General features: G+C 34.7%; 1 protein-coding gene across 2 annotated transcripts in view; it reads right to left on the bottom strand.

Annotated features, from left to right (window-relative positions):
- LOC107088099 (voltage-dependent T-type calcium channel subunit alpha-1H-like) overlaps nt 1-10371 on the bottom strand; it is a 152440-nt gene that overhangs the window by 72347 nt on the left and 69722 nt on the right. For both annotated transcript variants that reach the window (XM_015380041.1, XM_015380042.1), the window contains exons 3-5: nt 3134-3245; nt 1897-2030; nt 52-149 (exon numbers count right to left, since the gene is read on the bottom strand). In XM_015380041.1, coding sequence (XP_015235527.1) covers nt 52-149; nt 1897-2030; nt 3134-3245 — 344 coding nt within the window. The remainder of the gene's footprint in view (nt 1-51; nt 150-1896; nt 2031-3133; nt 3246-10371) is intronic.

The raw sequence follows: 10371 nt of genomic DNA on the forward strand, positions 1-10371 counted from the left end.
TAGCATTAGTTCAAAGAGTTACATGTAATTCAATTAATCTATTGGACTTACTTGGTACTCTGTTGATAGCCCGCAGTGGCCTGAGTACTCGAACAGTACGGATTGCTGACAGACTGGCATTGTGGCCATCCAGGGAATACTCCATCACCCTGATAATAAAGATGCAGTATACACAGAACAAAGTTTTAATTGTCATAACAAAAAAGAAAAATTGAGCATTAAAGAACCAACAAGATACATGTACTCAAAAACAACATAAAGAAAGGTTGTTGATTGAAAATCTGGGAATTTGGAGCTTGACCTGCCCTTACCGTTCACCAGCTACTTGGAAATAGAAGAATCCCAGTGTTTAGCAATTGCACAGTTTATAAATGCCATTTGCCCTGGTAGATATAAAGCCTTAATGGGGGCAAACCTCAAGCTGTAAAATCTGCTTTTACAGTAGCCTATAATACCCTTTACAGCTCTGCTCTTGTTGTCTCTCCCATATGCTGTCAAGATCACTGGCAAAGATGATAATATAAATGCCAATTCATAAAAAGGGTAAATTCTGATAAATAACAATATATAATAACAATAAAATATTTCTTTATTCATAACGAATGCATGCTCTTAATCAGGCTCACTCTTTTTAGAACAAATTCACAAATTATTGTCTTTGTCAAATTTCCCATTTTTTAAGTCTCCTTCAACACTGCGTCCATCATAATGACTGATATGTCACACCTGTGTGTTTTTTTCCCCCCAAATCAGTTAGAGGTAAACGGTTAAAAACAATGAAAATACAGCATCCTGTCTGAACAACCATTTTATTCAAATCAGGAATTATTTGTTCTTGGTTATGTAAATGTGAGTTTCTATCATCTTGTCTTGGTAATATTTTCCCTAATCTACCTTTGAAAAGCTTCAAAATATATCAAATTCAGGGAACAACTTTTGACCACAACTCACATCAGTTGACTTAATGGATATCTGTCGGATTTAGTTTTGAACTATAGCTTTTATTCTTTACAGGTGATGTTGTTATTTTGCTGACTTTGAAACATGCTTTGACCTATGTTCAAATAAAATCCCTCTTCATCTTCAGAACACAGGTTTCTGCCACATATAAAAACAGCCACTAAGCAGAAATACCTGCAGCTCTTTCAGTAATGTTCTCAGTTTGTTGGTCACGTCCCAAACAAGTGAAGTTTAATATTTATTTATCTCATCAAATATGGAAAAACAAGTGGTCACTGTTGTTCCATTTTATCTCCAATAATTAATAACTTTCTCTTCTGCCATCGTATACAATGCTATCTAATGTATTTGTATTTTCTTCTTACTTATACATTGGTCCTGTAACACTGACAACTGGAATTGAATCAAGAGGAGGTTCAAGAATGTATAAGTTTGAGGGTGTGCACACTTATTAAAATGGTTTGTTTTATTATTTTTATTATTATTATTTTAGTTAAGATTGATTCTTTCTGCATGTGATGTTTAACTTTCTGCAAAATGCTTCATAGGAGACTTATGTCTGATTCCTTCCTGTTTGTACATAAGAAAGAATAGAAAAGGAAATAGGAATGTTTATTTGATGAAAAGAAAGGTATCATGCTTTATTCTACAAAAACATTACATGAACTTGAAAAACATTTATCCATCATCCAAATTTATACACTGAATCTGCATCTGAATATCTTGCTTGATTTCTGTCATATCAGAGTAACATTTAATCCCAACTCTGCATATGACAACTCAGATGCAAACCTTTAAAATAAGGACTAAAAGCACAGGTAAAAAAAAAAATTATTTATTTCCTAAAACAGATCATCATACCAATTGTGTTGCAAATGTGTGAATTTAATTAATTTATACTTAGGTTTATAATAATGACATCAATGGAATACAGACCCTGCCATAACAATGACGAAGTCGAGCTGGTTCCATTTGTCGCCGAGGTAACAATTGGGGCCAAAAATTCCAAGAGCCACCATCTTTATGACCATCTCCACCGCAAAGAAAGCGAAGATGCAATCATCCAGTACCTAATTGAAAAAAAGATAAATACATTAAAAGTAACCTCTTCTATAGCACAGGCATGTTTATTTTATAAAAGCAAAATACAATGAGAACAGGGTGTTGATAACAAAAACGAATCTATTGAATAAATTAGTTAGTTAATTCTGGCAATGAAATGTTCAGCCTCACCATGATTGGTTATGGTTGTGTCTCATTTAGTAAGACGTCTCGTACAGCTGTGAGAATTTCTCTATTTGAGGATAATGAGTCTATCTCGATGTGCAATGAATCAGTGCTTCTCCAAAACAAGTGTGTATGAATAAAATGTCAATTAGACAAGCAGAAAATATGTAATTCAATTATTCACTTCAAAGATATATTTGTGAAATCAAAGTCATAACATTAAACAAATGCAGCTAATATGAAAAATGAAAAATTATAACAAGTTAGAACTGTCAAGATTTTACATTTAGTTATTATCTCTATCCTGATGTTGTTGAAAGGTTGCGATCTATAAAATTAGAGTGTGGAATTTAGAAAGCTGATGTGTTCTTTTTTCTGCCTGTCCTTAGGCATGATTTATAATTTATAGATAGTAAAGGGATACTCTTTAACTTTAAGAAAACTAATGACCTGTTAAGGCAGGCGCTTTTTAAAAAATATATATATATATATATTTTTTTTTTTTGCTATTTCATGCACTGTGCTTTGCAGTAACATATGTGGATTGTCATTTTCCTTCATTTGATTTTCTCTCTATCGAACTGCTGCTTGACTAAACACTTTGGGCCAATACATAAACAGCGTTCCGTACATGCTACTTTAGCCTCAGTAAGCACTGCTTCCAATCAGATCTAGAGTAGGACTAAAAATGCCACCCTTTGTGCAGGAAGAATAAAAAAAAAAAATCATGAAAACGCTATTACAAAACGGCTAAGTGCCACAAGCCAGATAATACCCAGTGGAAAAAGGGCAATAGCAATATGACAAAATGTGTAAGCTTTTAACTGAGAATGTAAAAGAACATGGTGAAAGTTTCCCAAAGGGAGCATTCTAACACAGCATCACATTTAGAAAAACAGAATTTAGAATCTTTACGTTAGCCCATCTAATGGAGTAAGACACTCACCTGCAAGATACGACACCACTCTGACAGGCAGCTAACATCCTCGCAAGGCTGAAACATCCCCAGGGTCACACAGTTTAACAGGATCACCAGCATAGACACGTGCTCGAACCACGTGCAAGAGGAAGGTTAAGGTCAAAACAAGATATGGCATTACAAATGATGAACAGAGAGACAGAGAGAGAGGCTTTGGTTAATTCATAAGCAGCTATATAATGCTGTTTATGTCGTCAGATCAACATGATAAAGGACAACAATAACTGAGCTTGTAAGCACATTAGACAGGTATCAGCGCAGCTGATGCAATGTGATCACGCAGAAGGAAAAGTAAGCAATTACTTCATCAATCCAACTGATCCCAGTAGAAATTATTGTATGTACCTAATGCAGTAAATGGGCCCAATGGTGACAACTGCTGCTAATATAATTATAATGCTCTTTGCCTAATTCATAAAAAGAACATGTTAATGGGTTGATGTGTGCTGCAGATCATGTTGCAGCTTTTACCAGTGCTGATCAACGGCAGGGTCTAAAGCATCAGGAAAAGTGATGAAAAGAAACAGAACAGAATGTCACCAAGCAAAATATAATCCGTTTTTGTCAATTAACCTGAAGGTTGAAATAGATCAGCATAACAAGTGTGATGCAGAAAACCCTTAGTGTAGTTAAAGATTTGCATAATGAAATCCTGTTATCTTGTCAGAAGAAAGTAGCTTAGTTTGATAAGTACAAATCTCTAGTATTGTCTCTCTGACCTGACTAAAAGAATCTCGGACAAATAACATTTATTTAAAATTGTTGTTTTATAATCTTCTGAAGAGGATTTTCACTGTTGTCCATAATGTTTCCTTCCTTTATGAAGAATTCTTCTTTGTGAAATAATCTCCAGAGTTTCTAGAGGACTTCCCAGAACAGAGCCGGACTTGTTTATTAGCTTGTAGAGCTTTTTTAAGTAGTTTTCTCTGGTGCTGTTACCCCAGCATATAATGGAGGAAGAGATCACCCTCTCCACAAAAGACTTTTAGAAGATATGAAATATTACAGATAGATATTACATGCAAAGTACAATCTGAATTGTCCTTTCTTGTAGACAGCTTCTGTATAGTGTATATGTATATATACACACACATATAAATATATAGTACTTTAACTAATAACATACAGAAAATATTTCTCTCTTGCCTTTAAAATTTATATTTTCTGTTTAAGTTTTGTGTTCTGCAATGTCTGACTATCCAGCACAGTTAATGTAACCCAAGGAAAAGATGTACAAAAAGCTTTTTATGACAGAAGCATTATGTCATACAGAGAAGAACAATTAAATTATCATAAAACTATTGCATCCCCTCCTAAGCAGCCACCAAGAGCTGCAAAGGCCCACTAATCACCCAGATGTAACTAAAACTTGCAGAACAACAGTTCCTACACACTAAGTTTGAATACAACGGTGGTTACACTACATTCGGTCATTAAAGCATTAACAGTAGCAAGCTACACTATTGCCACATAGCCCTTAGGCAAACTCACAGAAAAAAAAAGTGTCACCAGTTTATGACAACCCTCATGCTAGTGGCAATTTGGGTGCATCTTGCCAAAGGACACATCAGCTGAGATAGACAGAGCTGGGCTTTCAACTGGGACACTCTGGTTACAGGAAAAACTCCTGGATCCTATGCCACTCTTGCCCTGTCAATCATTTTTCTCTTAAACAGAAAGTTTAGGTTTTTTGGAGTTATTTGAAAAACACACGAGGAGCTGATGTCTTATGTGTTTAAGCTGATGTATTACGTATTAGCAGCAATGAAACCTATGTTTGGAGACATGAGAGAATTTTAATGCAGCCAATCTCTGAAAATTAGACCCCATCTATAAAGTTTGACAGGTTAGAAGAAGCTTAAACATTAGAATGCAGCAGACAACCGGTTGGCATTCCTGCTGCTTACTTTAAAGCAGAAAATATAAATACAAAAGGGAGGACAAACAAAACGCAGCAGAACAACATGTAAATAAGTCTTAGACGTTGCACTGTTGAATCACTGCACAATTGAATGGAGAAACAATAATAATGAACTATGCAAAGGTCATAATCAAAAGCAATGCAAGTATATATTGCATATGTCGTAGATGTATACAAGTAGACATTCATCTAGATAATATGATAAGCTACACATGATTTAGTAATATGACAGTGATAGAAAGAAACTAAGGTAGATCTTATGGAGGAGAGCCAGCAGAAGTTCCAGAGAGTGAAATAACAAGCTGTCAAGGAAACAATTCAATAAGACAGCAGACTCCTGAAAGTCTTAAGTCAGTGAGTTTAAAGTTAACAACTACAATATATATTTTTTTAATTTTTAAGTTCTGGCCTTACTTTATTCCTCAGTTCTAAGGCTTTTATAATATACTTACAGTATACTCTCTTCTTCATCCTGTATAAAAATTCTGATTTGTCTTGTAGTCTTTATTAACTACCCTAAGAGCTTGAATTGCATGTGCAAACTAAAACATGTTAAATGCAGGGCATACTGTGAGTAAGGAATGACTGTGGATTAATGACAGTTTTTAAAGTCTAGTGGATAACTCTATTTAAATGTGCTATAAAATATATCCATAAAGCATTGTAGATAGTCTTCGGGTTTGCCTCTAATTCCATAAAAAAAAGTGTGAAGAGAAAAATTCAAACACTAAAAAACAGAGTAAACCCAGAATGATCAAGGGAATGGAAGGAATAGTAGAGTTTTGGCTCTGTAAAAGCTTTGCTTCCTCAAACAGCTGTCAACACTGCACCATATTAGTGACAGACCTCTCTTGAGAGTCTTCTTACTCTAACAGCAAAGCCGAACAGCAGAATTGGTTGTGCTCTAGTCAATCTTTGCTGCTCTTTGCAGTCCTGTCCCTACATGCAACACACCAAGGAGTGCAAGAATTAAGGAATGAACCAGTTATCAATTTCTCCTACTAAACTGGCCTTGCTCCTTTGTGTACATTTCCTATTTTTTCTCTTAAAAGTGCTCTCTTAAAAGTCATCAGATTTTTTTCTTTACTCACAATCTCGAATTGAAGAAGATGTTGGTTGTTCTTCTGTAGTTGCATATTATTCAGTGATAGACCCTGCTAGAAAACTTCACAGACCATTCTAAAAATATTATGTTAGCTAATGTTAAATTGCTAAACAAAAAACAGAAATAGAAAAATAGTGAAAGCTAATGCTATCCACTATTTTCATTAAGATTAGTGTTACTCATGGTTACCAGATCCATTTGCAACCCAAACACAATATAAAATCTGCACATCAAAATAACAACCATGCCAAATCTCAGCCTAGCCCAGCCTTTCTGGAACTCATGCTAAATGCTTACAATGGAGAGGCAGGCTTCCCACTAAGTGTTTAATTAATTTAACTCCACTCAAAAATATGTTTTTGATCCCAGGGAAATATTGAATCCTTCTGTCTTATACGATTTCTACAACATCTAAGACAACTTTGTACACACACAAGTTGTTGTAGATGCTGTTGGTTGAACCAGGAAGGATCTCCTATAGTGGTCTGTCAGCTGATCCAGAGAAGTCTCTGAATGAAGACACTGCAATGTCCATTGAAAAGGATGCTTAGAGTTGCACATACTGTAGTTTTATTTTTATTTTATGAAACATTCTTCTAGAAGATGATCTAGAGAAGAACCTACATAAAATACTTTCTCTCACACCAAACCATAATACATTTGTAATTTGAGCAGCTAGAATGAGTCTTGGCATCTTTGTCACAGTGATTAAAATGTTTTTGAAGATATGATCTAAGGTCCTTCAGTCCATAAAAGTGCTTCTGTTCCCACAGCTGATATTTTTCACTTGTCTTTACTTTCATATTTTATAAAGCATTTGGTTTTATCAATAATAATTAGCTTTCATATTTGACCTGAATAACAGTAATAACAATTAAAAGAAGCTGCTGCAGACTGTTCGTTTTCAGCACCACTGATGTGTGAACAGCGACGATAAGAGTGAAACATAAAAAGAAACTATTTTTTTCGCCATCATTAACTTTTACAACTGCTAAACACTGAAACACACGTATCCACTCCTCCCTTTAGAAAACAGACATATTTATTTTCATTGTTACTGCTCTTAAATGTATAAAATATTTTTGTTTTCCAAAGAAAGACTAGATGCAAATTTTATACCTCTGTGAGAGGATACAAAAATAACTATGCCAGTACATCACTATCAAGTAACAATGTGTTGTGCATGCAATGGCACAAAAAATAGAACATCTTTTGCTATCCCTCTGTATACATGGTTCAAACTTGTATCAGCACATATAGCAACTCAAGTAACATAAGGTCCACCTCTGTTGCAAAGATGAAAACGCAATAATCTTTAGCAGCATTAAAAAAAGATTTGAATACTAAGAAAAAGAGTCTTTCTCTCATCTGGTTCTCTGTGCCTTCTTGTGTTCTGCTTTCTCCAATTCCTCTTTAATCTCTAGTCAATACCTCATAAGCTCCCTTCTGTCTTCAGTTCTCTACAAACACACATGCACACATACAAACACAATAGTATAATATGTCACTCTTCAAATCAAAGCTTGACTGTCCCTGGAGATTACACACAAACTGCAGTAAATTGAAGTACGTCTTTGGGGGGATGGTAATACGTATTTTGTGCAGTATTACCATTAGAAAGGTTAAGTAAATCTAGAAGCAAAGGACTCCTGCTTGGTTGTTAAGGTCAGTCTGTGTTGGCACATGCATTAAACTGACCAAACAAGATCTGCTTTGTGTCAAGCTTAATGAAAATGCTTGCCATCAGTTTAAGGTACAGAGACTACATGAAAACAAACCCAGCTTCTGAGAGCTGGTGAAAATTTTGAAAAAAGGAAGACACATTAAAAAATCCATTTGCTAAAAGACTGGCCTGGCCAGCCAGATTGACTTAAAAGAGAGGTAAGTCAGCCTGGTAAGGCTCAAAACTCTGGTCTGAAACAGACTGGATCAATCACAGTGCGGTAGGTGGGCCAATGATAAAACAGCACAGTCCTTTAACCATTACAGCTAATATTGAATTGCAGCATTATAATGATGCCCTTTATTATGTCCCAAAACAGTTGTTTATATTGTTCCAATTTCAACAACTGACTGCTGTGTTTATCTTTGAAAGAACACCACGGACTTTGTGATCTAATGAGTTGATGCATGTAAGTTATTTTAAATTGTTCTTCTTACTTACATAACGACTATGTAAGTTGGGAGAAGATGTACCGTCCTTGGCCAGGTCATGCGACCTGGAAGAACGTATCGCTTTACGGCCGCAGGCTCTTATAGTCATGGTGGCTTTAGCTCTACTGTTTTTCCACCTGATCTACTACTGTTCATGTCTGAAGCAAGAAAAAAGTTTAAACCTTCTGAGGAGGCTAAAAAGAGAAAATGTGAAAGGGATCGTGTATGAGGAAAGGTCAATCATGGAAAGGAGTTTGTTCGTTGGCACGGGCTGAAAGAATAAGCCAGATTTAAGACTGATTCTGTTCTCTCAACTTTAATATTAGACTGGTAAGTTAACACTTTGCTTCTAGTATGCAGTCATATATCTTTGTTATTATTTTCTTTGTTTAGTCAAAGCAAAATATGGGCAGTTACAGGTCTAGCACCCCTAGTGGGCAAACGTTACACAGTGTGCATTTAAAAAATATATTTTGGCATAGCTTCCATAGTAATCTGATTGGTTCTAAACAGTTTCTGCTGACTGTTAGTCCCTCCTTTGAAATCAGGATGCACTGTAAGTCTGTAGGACTGTAAGTCAGTGTGGCTGACCAGGCTACTGGATCACTGTATTGAAACGGATCTTGCGTATCACATAACTAGAAATTAGTTTAAAAAAAAAGCATGTTCTCTATTCAAAACATGGTATACAACAAATAGGCCTTTACGGAGCAACATTTATAAAGCGTTCTGTCCTCTTAACCTTTCAGCTAGGATAGGGAAAATGGTAAAACAGGATGGGAGGATGTGCGGTTTAAGAACTCACAGCCTCTAACTTAAAATACAAAAAACATTTCCTTGTTCTTAACTTTAACATAGAGAAATATGTAGTGAGTACTTTAAAATTTAGATATTATTTTTTTAATTGATACAATTTTGTCCTCAAAATGACTTTTTATTATCTCTTAATAAATCTTCTAAAGGGGATGGATCATTTGCTGGTTTTAATCCATAAACAATTAACATTTATCAACATACCCACACAATTATCATTATAATCTTCCAGTCAGATGTCCTTTATACAATTTGAGAAATGTCTGCACAGGCCAGACATCTGGCGGACCTTTCAATGAGTGCAATTTGTGTAACATTGATTAAAGGCTTTAGGAATAGAAATAGAGAAAGGTTAAAACTTAAAGCTTCAGAATTGTGTTTATCAAAAATAATAATTTTTTTTTTATTTAATTAAGACTCTATTTTTTGGCAGTGTGAGATTTTGGGGTGGTTCCAAAATGTTGACCATCATTACTGAAGTCTTTCTACATCACCCCATCAGTGCAATCATTTCCCAGTGGAAAATAAAGATGAATGACTAAATATCTGTAATTGAAATATTTTAGAGTCGGACTTATATGGTAAACAAGACAGAAATATTACAATGTTGTATAAAGTATCCTCAGGAGCCTGCAAAATGTCTACCACATTCTGTCATGGTAACGTCTCACACCTGCAGACAACTGTGATCACACTTACACACATTCACAAAGTCAATGTTCGCACAAAGTCAGAGCAGTAGTATGTCAGAGCATGAATGCCCTGGATTTTATCATTTTCACAAAGACATACAAAAACTAATTGTTGTTTGTCTCCTAATTTAAAATAGCAAATTATTAAGGTAAATTTTAGATATTTATAAATATGCATACATTTACCATATATATATATATATATATATATATATATATATATATATATATATATATATATATATATATAAATTGACTCATTCAAGTAAAAGCTTAATTTTTTCATACAATTTTATACAAACCACACAATTAAAAGAAGGACCTATTGACACATAATGTCCCGTCTTTTATGCAATACATGCAGTGTCAGGCCTGTTTACTACAAGATTGTTTCTTCATCAGACCACTGATTCATGCTAATGGAATCGGTACGCCAAGATGAGTTGGTTAATGAAACTTATCTTGTTTAATTAGCACTACATTACATTTTGCTTGTTTGGCTGTTTATTTGTTTTATATA

This window comes from Cyprinodon variegatus, unplaced genomic scaffold, assembly GCF_000732505.1.
Source record: "Cyprinodon variegatus isolate N-32 unplaced genomic scaffold, C_variegatus-1.0 Scaffold206, whole genome shotgun sequence".
Classification (NCBI taxonomy): Eukaryota; Metazoa; Chordata; class Actinopteri; order Cyprinodontiformes; family Cyprinodontidae; genus Cyprinodon; species Cyprinodon variegatus.